Consider the following 15752-nt stretch of genomic DNA (forward strand, 5'->3'; position numbering starts at 1 on the left):
GGTCGGAGGAGACGCAATGAAAAACACATGTGCACAGGGATGGTTAAAGGTAGTGCTGTGATAGCATGGTGCAAGGAGCATGGAATGGGACTGGTAGTCCAAGTGTGTGGGCTCCCTTATCGAAGCAGGCATGCAATGCTACTGATGCTTGTTTAGCACGACGCTCTGCACACATGCATGTGTGTGTGTGTGTGTCTTTGCTGCATTAGCATTTAAGAGGTGGGAGTCCCTTGTCTCCTGCTACCCGTAGGCAGCTGGTAAAGATCAGGAGCACCACGTTCACCCTTAAGGCCCTGATATATGTGCTTCTGTGGTTAGCACAGACCCTGCTACTGATGCCCCCAACCCCACAGGCCTGCTTGTTTCCCCACTGCTCCATCGTGGTTTTGTCCCATCCCTGCCTGGAAGAAGCTGGGGGGAAGCCACTGTCCGTCCCCACCCCACAAAGTGGGCTGATGCTGAAGCACTGCCAAACTCTGGGAGGATTTTGGGTTGCAGCACATGAAATAAGGCACTGTGGCCACCAGCAAGCCCCCTGACCCACTGGAGGGCCTCCTTCACCCCTACCAGACCACCCCCAAGTCTCTCCTCCTGCCTCCCTGGCTTCTCAGCTTGGCTTGCAACACCTCTCCCTTCCACCTCTCATCCCTTCCAAACCTTAAGGTCTGTGCTAGATGGCAAAAGTTTAATTCTGGCTAAAGAGTGAACCAAAAACCTGCAAATAAAACAAACAAACAAAAAACCAAGATGAGCAAGTAACAATGCAAGGTTACCTCCCTTGGCCTCAGAAATGGTTCACCTATTTTGGCCTTGGAAGGACTAAGGCAGAAGCTGAGCACTGACAGCTCAGCAGTGTGGTCCAGGTCTTGTCGAGGTACAAGCAAAGCAAAAAAAGTAAAAAAGGTCGTAAAATGAGAACAGCTCAGTCACCTTAAAATGAAGCAGCACTACCACATCTTCTGTACTGTTTGCAACAATTAACCTCACATCACCCAACTGACTGCTATACTCAACGGAACGCTCATTAAGTCTGTCCAGCTTTGAAGACATCATCTAGTTCTGCAGATCGTGCAGTAACCCACCAGAGCGGACACCAACAGCCTAACCCAGCCAGAGGAGCTTCTCATGTCCCATGCTTCTTCATATGCCGAGCCTCTGCAAGAGACCCTCAGTAAGTGAGGCACCAGACACAGCCCCCATACAGTAACAGCCTGGCGTCCAGCACAGCTTGGCCTTCACCTCAATTTCTGAAACCATGGCTCTTACAGCAGTTAACCGGGCCAGTCTCTCTCCTCCTTTCAAGCATTTCATCTGTGTGACACTGCACTGCCATTTATTTCTTCACCCCACACCCCTCAGCCATTTTTCTTTAGAGGGAAGGCAAACGCCCTGTTTTGCTTCCCTGTTGGTTTTCAAAATGTGAATGAAGTGAAGTAACAGGCTGGGAAGCAGGAACAGAATAGCGAGCGACCGTTGAGTGGAAGCGATAACACACGCTGATGGCAACCAGGCTCTTCAGCCGAACAAAAAAAGAACTCCCTCCCCCAAGGAGATATTTTAAAAGCGGAAAGCTAAGAAGTTAAGTACAAAGGCTTTTGTGTTTTTATTGACATTGTAAGAAACATTTTTTTTTTCTTTGTTACAAAAGAGCTAAGTGGTTCTGAAAGCAGAAGTACAATTTATATGTACACAGTGCTACAGACCCTTCAGATCAACCTAAGGCTCGAGAAACATCAGATCATAACTGCAGTTTTATCAGATGAAGACCACTAAGGCCCATTACAGCCGAACACTATTCCTACCGTATGTAAATGTATTTACACATTTTCTTTTTTTTTTTAAAAAAAAAGGATTACAAGCTTTATAAAAAAAAAAAACTAAAAAAAACTGGGGAAAAAAAAAGAACACTTTTTTTATCTTACATATCTGCAGGACTGACAACAGTAACTGTTCCATAGGAGACATTCCACCAATCCAAGGACAAAAACACGTGAATACCAGAGGTTTACAAGACATTTTGGACACTATTAACAGTGGTATGTGCTAGTAGCTGGGTGGCAAGTATAGCCTCATCGGGAAAATTTGGCAACACATCTTGGTCCCTCTCTTTTACAGGGTCAACACAAAATAAGGCACATACATTGTGAGAATATGAACACTGCTGTTCAGCAGGAGAAGCCATTGAGCAACAGGTGTGGGAGAGCCAGCCAGCCATTTCATCAAGGGGCAGGGGGAAGCGATGCCTGGAAGCCAGGCAGCCAGCCTGCACCTCAATGCATATGCATAGACCATTCGGTGCCATTCCCCAAGGAGAGAATAACATCATCTGCCATGTGGCTATATGGGGCCATCGTACCCACCAGCAAAGCCCCCCTGGAAGCTCGCTGACTTCTCCGCAAACCCACCTTTCCTCCACCCAGGCAGACCTGGTGGACGAGCTCTCACCGGCAACTCCCACTTTGTGGGAAGAGGAACTGCTGGGAGAGATGCGTGCTTCACGCAGGCTAAGGGAGGCAGACGCGCCCAAGGCCAGCAGTAATGAATCTAGAAGATCCCCACAGAGCCATTACAAGAAAAGGGGATTTAGACTCAGGCTGCAATGCTCTAAAAATAGGAAATCCGCAATCTGCATTTTCTAGTACTCTGGCATGAGTGGTGGGTTTTCAGCTGCTACGGCTACGTCACCTGATGTACCAGATAGACAAAAGCAAGCTTTGGCTCTGCACCTGGAAGAGCAGCAGTAGAGGGGTGCCATAAACATGTGAGCAATGCTGATGGGACCCCCCCCCAAGACTGCCATGCATTGGGACTGAGGTGACAGATGGTGCCCAGGCTAACACCACCACGCTCAGAGAGCCCAGCCTACCTTATCACAACTAGCCCCAAACCCGAGACAGCTGGTCTATGACGTATTGCTGCCCTCACAGGTACCAAAACAGGCTCTTCAGCATAAACCAGAAAAGCATGAGAAGATACTTAAAGCTGAAAAGTGAAACATGAACAAAAGTGGCACATATGCTTCATGGTGAAAATGCTAAACCATTTGCACAAACACCCCGGGGACATGGTAGAGTGTCTGGTTCTTCAACCTCACCAAATCAAAATGGGCTGCCTTTCTGGAGCATGTGGTTTCGGCCAAGACACACTGTTGGCCCAAGACAGGGTAAGTGAGTGACAAAGGTTTGTCAAATCCAGGAAGGCAAATTAGCTCCTCAAACAGTCCCTTTTAGCCTTGAGCAATCTGAACGGCTCCTTCTAAGCTCTGATGGATCACATCTGTTAATAGCTTCCCAGCTTCAACTCACCAGCAAATACAATTATGAACTGGAAAACCGAGTTAAAAAAAAATGGGGTTTTTTGTTGTTTTTTGTTGCTTCTTAAATGTATTTACTCTATAACAATAAAAGGCTTCTCTCCCAAGCCACCTACTCCCAAGCTGGTCATAAGCTGCCCTGTTGAAATTGTTTATAAACATGTCATTGATGGCTTAATAAACAGCCAGCGACCGGTTACCGAGACCCATCTGAAATGCATCCAGCACAGCCTTTCCTCATGCATATGCTGCTGTTTCTCCTCAGGGGTGTGAGCTGTACCGTAGCACTGCATGTACAGCGCAGCCACTGAAGCATCCCTCTGCGCCCCAGCAGCAGGGCAGGGGTGAGGGCTGTGCATGGGCAGCGGGTCCCTGCCAGGCGCCTCTGGGCGATGACAGCGCAACAGGGAGCAGCTTCCCACGTTGTAACAGCAAATCGACCGTTTGCCATGGTGAGCTGTGCCTGATTCCCTGTGCAGGAAGGTCAGGAGGGGAAACGGCAAAGGGCAAAGAGCAGAAATATGCATGCTTGAGGCAGAGGAAGGAAGAAATACTTGCTAAAGATCCGGAGAAAGACAGGAGCTGGATGATGATAAAAGCCGTAGGATAATTACATTTGTCTTGATTTCTGACATTCCAGCTCATAACGCAAATCACTTGGTACGTGCTGTGATAAGCCCAAATACGGCCCCAGCACTGGATTCCTGTGATATTTTCCTGCTGATGTACAGCTTCTTCCTCTGATTCTAACAGCTGTTAATAGATGAATGTTAACCAATAGCTTCACTGAGGTTGTATTCCTGCACATTCCTCAAATGCCATGCCCTGATTCAGCTGCTACTTCACCATTTTTTCACAGTCAAAAATATTACTGCTATGGCCTTCCAGCCTATAGAAACCACCTTCTGGTGTTATTCCTAATTTTGACTGGACTAAAGTTTATCTATATTTCAAAATTGACCCCATTCCCCCTTCTCATTGTGTCTACTCTAACATCAGCTCCTTGCAGACATCAAATCCGTGACTAAGCGTCTACACCATTTACATCCTGTAGCATCGTTTTACTATTGAGATTTAACTAAGAAGTCTGCAAGGGCTGGACTTGCATGCAGATTCTAGGAGTGGGTGAACTTAAACCTTGGCTTTCTAACTGTTCTCCATCCCAACCTGTTTGCCTAGGAGCACTGTGTGTTCAGGGGCGCACATGTGAAGCCCAGCACAACAAAAAACATGCTACAAGAGCTACAGCTTATGGAGGAAACGCCATTCACCTCTACCAGTGAGCAGATTCATGAGCACAGTGCATTAGTTCCAATTTGTACTGGTGTAACTGACCCTGGGCATTGGCTCACTGGCTTGCTTTGAAATGAAATGCACTTTGGTGTCACCGAGAGGTTGGGTTGTTCTTTCTGAGTTTTGATTAGTTACCAGACATACTTGCTGTTCTGCTCATTTCATTGCTATTTTGAATGGCAGTTGAAATTTCTTGTTTTGTAAAACCTGGATACGGTGAAAAGACATGTAAGATTATCAGATTGCTTGCAATCGCTTTCATTTATTTGGCTAGTCCAAGAAACGGGGTGTTCGTTTTCTACCTGGTTTATATGCCATGACCATGACGCTTTTGAAGCCCTAACTGTGCATTATTTCAACAGCCATTTACTTATTTTAAAACATACCATCCATCCACGAAGCTGTACGTGCTAAAAGAGAGGTACAAGACAGTTCTCTCGGCGAAGGAATTATTATTGCAAATAAGAACCAGTGGCTCAGCAAATCACATCTCAAGAGTTTGCATTGCATTGGAAAAAAAAAAAAAAAAGTCCCCAGTATGGAATACTGCAATTTTGTTATTTCATTGTATGAAATACTCTGTAAGACCCTGATCATCTCTTCACAAATATGGTATGCAACGAAGGGATTCTAGACTACCCAAATCACCAAACACGCCCATAACTCTACTATCCAGTCATTTAAAAAAGAATACTGAAAAACAGAATAGCAAATACTGCAAAAGGTGAGAGCTGGACTAAGAACAGCTTTCTGGTCCTCTCCTTCCTCTGAAATGGGAACATGAAACAATCTCAGTATCATTATGCAAGGCAGTGACAGCTGTCTGTGTGTGGTGTTACAAAATCCTTAAACGTTTCCTAGGGATCAACGGGCTGATGGCTCTACATTTCTTGTTTGCTTGAGCCTCCTAATTTATCCTGCTCCATGATTCTGAAACTACAGCCTAGGGGTACCATGGCAGTGCATTTCTAAACTGGTTGTCCACCTTGGTGCGATGTATCCAACGCATCCAGAGAAGATTTCATCCCTGCATGCTGACTTCATATTGTGCCTGGTTATTTTGTGCCTATATGTTTAGGGGGGGAAGCTGCAACAGTTTTACAAGGTCTAGTTTCTTTTGAGTAACAGAAAATAGCGAAGTCATTTCATCAGACCTTTCTTTTTTTAAAAAAACCCAAAACAAAACAAAAACATGCACTTCACACGTTTACATTGGTTTACAATTAAAGAAAAAAAAAAGAAAAAGGAAGCATACAGACATTCAAAAGGGGAGGGAGAGAGAGAGAAGAGGGGCAGGGGGGAATGGGTGTAGCAATACTGATTCAAAACTGAAATGGAAGACAGTTTCTCCCTAGAACACTTTAGGGTTTTCAGAGTCCTTATTCCATAAAAGGAATATACTTGAAACACATCCCATTTAGGTGAGATGAGATTGCTAAAATACATACACAACTAAAAAATATGAGTCCTTTTTTCCATTCTGTTATCTCCTAAGAGTTTGTTTTTTTGTTTGTTTGTTTTTTCTAATGTCTATTGCATAACAGCAAGAAACTTGCTTTCTTCTGCAAGTGAGGTCAACAAAGAGCTCATGTCACCAATAGCCATGTTGGTTGTGCTTACGGGCATAGCTGGGAATGTAAGAGACGCTCGGGGAGTGGTGAGGCGTGAGGAATTGCGGGAGAGATTCTGAATGATACTCGGGCTCAGGGCTCCCGAAATTAAGCTGACATGGTCCCCATCATCTATGATAGCATCGAAATCAATCTGCACACCCTCTAGGCTGTTGCTGTCAATGCTGTCAACTGTGCTCGACACTTGGTTAGCCCCCGGGGAAAGAAGTTCCGATGAGTTTGCAGTCGCAGTCCCCTGCAGCAGGCAGTTAGCTTCCGAACCAAAGAACGAACCTGTTTTCATAGCTTGGTAGCTAAAGCCCATGGTTTGGTCATATAACTGACCAGAGTAATTCTGTGCATTAGAGCAGAACTGCTGTGATTGACCTTGGATCTCCATCTTAATGGTGTTTACCCTGTACGTCTGGTTGCCATCACTTACGTGTCCTTGCTGTTGTGCCAGGTTGTTTCTCAACATGTTTTGCCGTCTGTTGCTGCTGTAATTGGTGCATGGCTGGTAACTTTTGGCCACCAACAAACCTGAAGGCTGGCTACCAACGGTGTGAGACACTGGCGGACAACTCTGCGGCCCCTGATACAGGCTGCTTTGTGAGGTAGGACTAACCTGCCCCAGCATCATTTGACCGGATTGATTGACTCCCTGGTAATGAACGTCATCTCCGACCGGTTGGTTTTGCAGATACTCCTGTTCCATCATACTGCTGTTCTGCATCCCATTTGCCATACTGGCAGCTTGATCGCTGGATGCCATGGGATGGCCAAAATTTTGCTGGTTCCCACTCACTGGCACGTTGCTGCTTCTCAGCTTCTGCCCCTGAACTGCCATGCCACAGGAATTGTCCATTGCTCCAGACATCATTGCTTGCCTGCTGATGCTTTCACTGTAAGGCTTATTGGGCTGCACGCTGAAAGAATTAGCGGCTCCGCTGCCAAGAACTGCGTTTTGCTGTAAACCGTAGGAATTGTTGTTCTCCACCAGATAGCCATTCTGCTGGTCCACGTTGCTTCTCTCCAGGTTCTGCTGCTGAACCATCATATTGTTGTACAGTCTGAAGGCCCGAGTCTGCTGCACTGTGGAGCGCTGGCCACATTTCAGTTTCGAAGGAGATAAGTCAGAGCTTCCTGAGCTTACTTCATTCCACTGAATGGGCAAGTCGCTTTTGTTTGTCTCAGAACCTGCCTGCTGACTGCTTGGTGGAGGGGCTTGGTCAAAGTTGCTGGGGTTGTCGTTTCCTAACACTGAGCCATGATGCATTTTGTTGCTGTCTAGGACATTGTTCAACAAGTGGTCGTATATGCCCTGGTTCTGGGAATTCAGATACTGAACCACGTCATCTGGCAGGAGATCCTCATCATTCAGACTGCCACCCGCTTCCATCGTAGCAGCCTCCAGGGCAACGTTCTCGCTGATGCTTGGAGGACAGGGGGAGCTAAAGCCACGGAAGACGCCACCCTCAGAACGGGTATAGTTCTGAAGAACAAGGTTGCGCTTTTCCATGGATGGAGGCAAAGCAGGAGGGTTAAAGCTATTAAGACTGTTGAAACGCTGGACTCTAGGGACAGAGAGGTTGTCACAGGCCATTCTTACTGGATCACTGGCTCTCCTCATCCCGTTTCCTAGAGCATCGTGAGACAGAAAATGCCTCCTGCTGTAACCATTTGCCCCACCATCACTACATCTTCGAGGGGCATTCACTGGAGGCAGTGGAGATACTCCGGACTCCCTGCAGTCACCCAAGAGTGCCATCCTTGTTTTGAGGCTCATCCTCTCCATGTTAGGCAGTGGAGTTGGTGGGGGTCCACCAGTAGCTGCTGCATATTTAGCTTTCAGCCTATATTGCTGGGCCGGGGTGAGGCTGAGAAGACTTGGCAGGTCATCACACTGGCTCGCTTCACTGGAGCGCCGGGAGGCATCCGTTGAGATGGGGTCGTAGGAGTCTGCAACGCTCACGTTCTGTGGTCTTCCCTCTGCCTGGGAGGCATCGCTGGACCTCCGGCTAGAGAAGCAAGGTGAAATTCCAGAGGATCTGCGGCTGCTCAAGTAGGCTGAACTGATGGTGCTAGTATTGCTGTCCCGCCTGTTCAGCATGTTCAACACAGTGATGTCTGTACTTGAAAGTTCACTCCTGTTTGGCAGAATAGTCATGGATCCTCCTACACTGCAGCTGCTGTTTGACTGGGCACCTGGAGGTAAAATTCACAGATAAATAAATGGGCATCACCCAGAAACTGGCACAGAAAATACCCAGTAGAGTAAGGAGAGTACAGAGGAAGAGCCTGTATCACCACAGCAAATCATAGCAGTGCTCTTTCCTGAAAGAAGTCGGGATAAAAACGCTGTCCTTAGGTTAAGAGCTAATTCCGAGACTCGAGGGTAACATTTCAGTGTGAATTCTAGCACAAAATTTATAGGCCATAGCCACAAACTGTCATCAGCTCGCATAGCGCTCCAGCCTGCAGTGCAGCTATTCTGACTGATGTGCCAGAAGGACACATTTGTTAAGGGAGCTTTTTACAGGCAAAATATAATTGAACAGGCATTTGCATGGAATGGCAAAATATACAAATTTGGAGGCTATTCAAGGTCATTTCTAAGACTTCTTGAAGTAACTCCTAACAACTGCAAAACATCTTTGATGGTTTCCTTGCTTTGTTTTGTTTTTAAGTAAACAGAATACATTTCTTAATTTTACATAGTTTCTTTCAATTAGAACGGGTTTCAGAAAACCTGGGCTGTTACTGCTGGGTGGAGCACAGAAACCTATGGGCATATCGTATATGCCATGTAGAGGCAGCGGGGACATACATTTTGGCAACAAGCAGCTCTGTATATGAAAACAACTATGGATTTTCAGAGTGCAATCTCGCCTTGCCCCCATTCATGGATATCTGACTTCCTAGCAGTAGGATCTGTACATACGATTACTTCTGTGTGTTGGAAACAGTTTATTTAAAGGGCAGCCCAACACATCTATGCAAAGCGTGCCTTGCTAAGGCCTCATCTGAAAGACTTCCGTACAAGAAATTGGCAAGTATTTATTTCATTTGCCTGGCCTCAAAACAAGACAGGATTATGATGATGATCTTGGGTCCAAACCTTTAACTGCAGGGAATATTTAAAATGTGATGCATGGCTCCCTTGTTGGCCCCTGTTCTGTAAAACACAGGACTATCAGACTTCTTTCAGGGTGGGTAGTAGGACTTGTCGTGAGGGGATAAATGGGCAGTGATTCATTTACAAACCATGGCCACAGCTGCTGAGTCTCAAAAGCTGTACTACTCTTTTGCAAGGGTTGCAAGACTGAGCTAGCAGGCAAAGAATTTAAGGACAAAAAGTGTTAACCACTCCTGTTACATGTAGCTCACCATTTCCTATGAGAGGCGGCAAGGTTGGGGCTTTGGAAGGTGGAACGGGGTTCAGTCTTGGAAGCATTCCGTTAACTTGTTTCAACCTTTCTAATTTCACTTGCTCCATCCATTTGGTCCCTGTCATATTCCTCCTGGCCTGTAAGCCAAGTGCTGTGGTGGCTGTGGAAATGGTAGAGTCCATGATTGGGGTTTCATCGATGACACTGAGGTCTCCTACACTACCACCACTGGTCAGAGTAAGCTCGATCCCATTGTTGGAATAGTTGCTGATGGGGGACTGTTCGCTGCTGCATGTAGACTGACCACCAGGGCTTGGCTGAGATGTCTGTTGGAATGAAGTAAGGAATAAAACGTGAGGATTAAGCAAACAACGTCGACAGAAGCACTTGCAGCAAATGTGGGTCTAAAGGGAGCCACATAAAACTCAACGTAAAGCAAAGTTTAGTGTTAAATGATAACAGTGATCATTCATTAAGAGGCTTTCTAGACTCTAACTGCAGTGAATGCCATTGCAAAACCTGAGATTAACTGCATGAGACATTTATTTCAGTTACTCCCATAACTGCTTCTAGCACTTCATGTCATTCGTGAGCATGTATGTATGGATATGCTACTTCGGGTATGCGCTGCTCCCAGTGGAAGCTGCGGCTCAGCAAACCAAATCAGAATTCAGCCATGTTATGAGGTCTAATTGACACCGCTAGGCTTGCAGCAAGAAATAACCAAGACTCCAACAACACTGGAACTTGGTTTTTTTTAATTAGACTTGTGGCTAAAGAATGTAAGCATTTTCCAAGCCTAAGGCTCATTGTTACGAGCAGCAGCTGTCCTGAAATGTTGGCATGTAATAAAACGGGGAAAAAGCAACAGGGCAAAACCCCCAGTATCATATTATCATCATCCTGTGACCCTAGCAGCACTAAGGGCTAACCTATACCTCCTCTTATACCTAACTTATACCACCTCTGCCCTGAATCAAGAAGGTGATGATCTACTGAATCAAACCCTTTATTTCACTAGAATTTAAGATTTTAGATTTAAGAATTCAAGTACACAGTACAAGCTGCTTATCTATGGGGGTATGAACCCACCACAATAGTGGCTTCTTTCTTAAAACAGACAGTGTTCTCTGCTGCTCTAGCAGAATTCTTGCTGTAGGGAAATATGGGCTTGATTTTTTTTTTTTTTTATGCTTGTAAAGTTCTCATAAAAGAATGGTAAAATTTCTCTGACAAACTGAAACACTCTGACAGACTGACAGACAAAACAGACAGCGAGACAGACAGAAGTCTCTGGACATAATATCCCACTGCAGGTTGTATCAGTGGGGCATGCAGTAACATTTTGCTCCCAAGAACAGTTTCATGTAAGTATTTCACTTTCGGGGTTTCTGCTGTGCTTTTTTATATTTTTTTCTGCCAGCCTGTGATTTTTATGCACATTTTACTGACAAATACTAGCTAGAATTTCTGAGGCAGCAGTGACAGCTCTCACTTTTAACATCAGTGATTGAAGACACAGATTCATGGCACTACTGTAGCTTCATATGCCCCTGAGGAGTCCATTAAGATGCAATAACTATTTTATTATTTCTAACTTGAATGATGATATTTAGAATTTATGAGGCCACACTGAGCAAGTTCATTTCCAAACCCTGGTCATGGCAGATTTGGTGACAAGAATAGAAATAACAGTTATTACACAGAGGAGTGTTTGTGCCTCTGGACAATAGCTCCATGCCATATGGAAGAGCAGTAATAGTCAGAAGTCTGTTCTTGTAGCCATGTGTCAAGATCACAGTGAGGCAGGTTACAGAAATAAGAACTGTACTACGGGGAACATACATTTCTAGATGTGCAGTACAGAAAAAAATGGGTATTCTGTCTAGAGGAGACATTTCTGAAGAGATTTCACCAATATAAGCCAGATTTTTCCTATGTCAAGTGTCACAAAATGCTCACAGAACATTACGTTTGGGAATGAGTTTGATGGATTGCACATTACTAAATAAAGGAATGATTGGACAACAGGCAGACGGCTAAAATAAAGACTTAAATAATGTTGCAATGAGAAAAACAGCGGAAAAGTTAAAATGCCCTCACCTTATTACCCACTGTCCTTAGGAAGTTAGAACAAGACATTTAAGAGCATTAGACAGAAAAGACATTGGATTAGTTGGAAAACAGAAAACATATCTTAATTCACACAAGCAATGAAAAGCAGGAAATGCAGAACTGTTTTTAGAAGATATTTTTCAGTGAGAAATATTTTAATACTATGCAAGCAATCAGCATTAATACCCCTTTCCTGCAAATCTTATTCATGCTAAAAACATCTACATTCAACAGGCCCCAATAATGCTACAGATTTCCCTAGCTAAGCAAAAGGGGAAGGGGTTTTGCTCCTTTGTAATGTAAGGTGGTTAGCGCCAAAGATGGCAGAGGATCTCCTTTAGACTTCAGCGGGAGTTAACTCTGGGCCCCTGGAAGTTTCCAAATTCAGGATTAATACTTCACAGTTTAGGCGTAAGCCTTAGGCACAATATAGCAGTAACTCGTATTTCAGTGAGTAATCATTTTGAATCGCAGCATGATTAACAGTATGAGCAGAATTCAGAGGACTCATATTTCTAGTCCCCAAGGGTTGGGTCCAGATGACTCGTAGACCCAGATGTGGAAGAGGACAGAGTGACCGCTTTTGGAGAAGATGAATGGCACACAAAATGCAGGCAAATGAAATAACTTCTTTAAGATAGAGTGTGAAAAAATGGAACAAAGTCCTTTTGACATTCAAGCCTATACTGGTTTAATGTAATACATTAAGGTAAAGAGGGAAAAGACCTGCAGCGACTCTTAATTCAGCTCAACTTAGTTAAATTTAAATTAGGTTAACTTGGTGAAGTTAAATTAAGTATCAGATTAACGTAAGAGATCACATCACAATAGAGATCTCATATTATCAAAAGGTCTCGTCCTGTTATTTAAGAATAACAATTTATCCTGCTTCAGTTTGATCCATGACGTGACAACCTCAAGCTCCTAAAATCTGATCATTTTCCCAGGTTCTCCAAAAGTTATCACCATCAATATCATCATTTCAGTCTTTTGGACTTGTCTTTTTTTTGCATTCTGGTTTTGATTCTGCAGGATTCACATTATCTTTCTTCTGTAAATAGTAGAGTGGAAAAACATGCTTTTTTGAAAATGAAAACTGTGATTTTCTCATAATAAGGTGATTCTGAAAGATGGAGCTTTAAGAGAAGCAATTATTGTGAGAGTTGCCAACACTGCACTTGCTGCATATTGCACAGATTAGATGTAACCTTCTTATTTGCTATTTCTTAGGCTTTAAAAATATTTTATGATGGAAATGAAAAAGAATAACTCACAAAACCTAACCTTGTGAGCTAGAGTTTATGGGCTTGAGCATTTATTTTATAAAGGGATTATTAACTGGTGGCAAGACGAAAAAGGACAAAGGGAGCAGCATGGTGTATTGCATACCATTGGTTTTTCCGACTTGACTGCTTTCACTTGGAGGCATTCTTCACGCTTTGAGGTAGTGTTGCTGAGGTCCTTCTGCTCACCAATCGCACCCTGAGTCTGATGGCCTGGTGACCGGGTCTGAGAGTGGCTGCCTGGGTCTCTCGGTGGCGGAGGCCTTGGGTGGATATCTCCCCGTTGCTTCTTGGTGACATGCGCCTCCGGGCCATGCACGGTCTTCACATGTTTCCGGAGAGAACTGGGATCTGTGTAGCGCTTTGTGCAGCCCGGTATCTTGCAAACATACGGTTTCTGCCAAGACAGGAAAATCACTTAAATTAGATCTAATTTCGCATGGGACTCCTGAATAGCTCCTTGGAGCACAGCTGATGTTACAGTTATATGCTTTCACAGTGAATTCGTTATCTAATTTATGGTCTCTACAGTGACTGAATCATAGAATTATAGATGGTTTGGGTTGGAAGGGACCTTAAAGATCACCTAGTTCCAAGCCCCTGACACAGGCAGGGACACCTTCCACTAGACCAGGTTGCTCCCAGCCCCGTCCAGCCTGGCCTTGGGCACTGCCAGGGATGGGGCATCCACAGCTGCTCTGGGCAGCCTGTGCCAGCGCCTCGCCACCCTCACAGGGAAGAATTCCTTCCTTATATCTAATCTAAATCTGCCCTCTTTCAGTTTAAAGCCATTACCCCTTGTCCTGTCGAGTTGTGACTGCACACCTAGTCAAACCTATTAATTTCCCTTGGGTTTTATTAACTCGTCGTTATATTCTATTAACCTGTTTTATAACCCATTAATGTCACATAGTTTACAGAGGGCAGAACTTCTCATAATATGAACTGTCACAGCTTCCACTTATCACAGCAGCAGAGTCAACAGAGCTATGGCAATTTATGAAGACTAGCCTAATTTCCTATCTTGTTCACTGCCCTCAGCAGTCTCATACCCTATTTCTAGTATGGCCAGTACCTACTTCTTGACATTCACAGGCAAACAACCCCCTCCAAAACATACTGGGACATTTATTCAGACAGTATTGTCAGAGGAAGCATTTTTTTCCTGGCTCCTTCAGAACACCGGCATGATGTCAAAGCACAGCACACGTACCATGAGCATTTTCACGTCACAGCAACTGCACCGCGAAAATGCACTAGTAGTATTACTGCTACCCCGCATAAACCTGCTTCCTTTGTCTGTAAATTTCTCTAGTTCACTAAGCAATGTAGAATAAAGTAAATTTATAGCCTTATAATTTAACAAAGACTTTGGTAAATGTATTTACAGAGGATCAGAAAGAAGAGTGGAGCTCTTCCTAAATACTTTAATTGCCTCAGGAAACAAAGTGTCTTTTACTCCGTTTTATTACTGTATTGTTTCCAAGAAACTACTGATTTAAATTCTTATTTATACTAGCCCTCAAGAAAAAGGAAAGAGAAAAAAAAGAAAAAAGAAAAAGAGACCCTCGTGCCAAGTTCGTCAAAGGGGTTCTCTGTCTGCTTACACATGGCACTCTGGAGCCTTTGACAAATGTAGCTTCTTCATGGATATTGATAAGCCTGAGCCTGCTTCCACTGACATCAGTGGAAAACAACCTCCCATTGACTAGGAGCAAAAATGTTGATCATGAGCAATTTAAAGTTGATGCTGAGCCACTGAAACAGGTTTTCTCAAGATGCTATGGAAGTACAAGTCGGTTCACTCTCTTCTACATGTGTAAGGCATTATCTGCATCAAGACGTGTCAGTTGCTTTTAAATCTAAGTATAGGTTACCTACTTACAACTCAAATAGCACTGCAAGGAAGTGCTGAATCGGGTCTGCACTTCTCACAGTATTCACAGCACTCCATCAGCAGGCATTGCCTAAGAGTATTAGCCTGGTTTGTTATGAAGTAATGGTGAAGGAAATTTTTCATTTGCCCTTGCTGTTGCACCTACCAGAAATGATGCGTGGCAGCAAATTTGTCTTGGTGACTTACTGTTAGACATGAAATCCTGACCTGAAAACATCTTTGAGAGGATTTTACTCATCAACTAGGCAACAAACAGATTGGTTCAGACAGTGAACGAAAAAAATTCTCAGTGAGCTATTGGAGAGACTTGGTGAACTTCCTTCTACTTTGGTAACAATTCACAAAACTGCTGCTGGGCTTCAGCCCCATTATTAGGTGGGCTGCTGAGAGCATGCACTGCAGGGACGCATTGAACTCAGACATCTGCAGTGCTCTCTGCTTTACAGAATCACAGAATGGTCAGGATTGGAAGGGACCTCTGGAGATCATCTAGTCCAAACCCCTGCTACAGCAGGTATTCCCTTGTGACTCAAGAGATGCTGCGGTGTCCAGGGGATTGGAAGAAGAGGAATACTCCTGAGATTCTGCCAGCCCCAGCAAATGCCTGTGAGAGACCTGATGCAGCTAGAGAAGGATACAAGCCTTGCAGAAATGGATATAGCTCCTAGCTTCCACGCCACACAGTCACCATGTTGGTATGTCCAGTCCTTCCAGGTTTAGGCTAGAGATGAATGAGTACAGGGACAGGTCAAGGAGGAGAGACTGGGCTCCAAGGTGTGAGACTGAGATGATGTGATTCCCTGTGTGACCTGACATGGTGCAATGAAACAGGGACCAGGCATGAAGATGGTG

The 15752-nt window shown here is 44.5% G+C and overlaps 1 protein-coding gene across 2 annotated transcripts in view; it reads right to left on the reverse strand.

Annotated features, from left to right (window-relative positions):
* Positions 1–1579: 1579 nt before the first annotated feature.
* GLI3 (GLI family zinc finger 3) overlaps positions 1580–15752 on the reverse strand; it is a 215801-nt gene continuing 201628 nt past the window's right edge. For both annotated transcript variants that reach the window (XM_055806548.1, XM_005232952.4), the window contains exons 13-15: positions 13110–13400; positions 9604–9931; positions 1580–8421 (exon numbers count right to left, since the gene is read on the reverse strand). In XM_055806548.1, coding sequence (XP_055662523.1) covers positions 6137–8421; positions 9604–9931; positions 13110–13400 — 2904 coding nt within the window. In that variant the 3' untranslated portion in view covers positions 1580–6136. The remainder of the gene's footprint in view (positions 8422–9603; positions 9932–13109; positions 13401–15752) is intronic.

Source organism: Falco peregrinus, chromosome 5 (genome assembly GCF_023634155.1).
Source record: "Falco peregrinus isolate bFalPer1 chromosome 5, bFalPer1.pri, whole genome shotgun sequence".
NCBI lineage: Eukaryota > Metazoa > Chordata > Aves > Falconiformes > Falconidae > Falco > Falco peregrinus.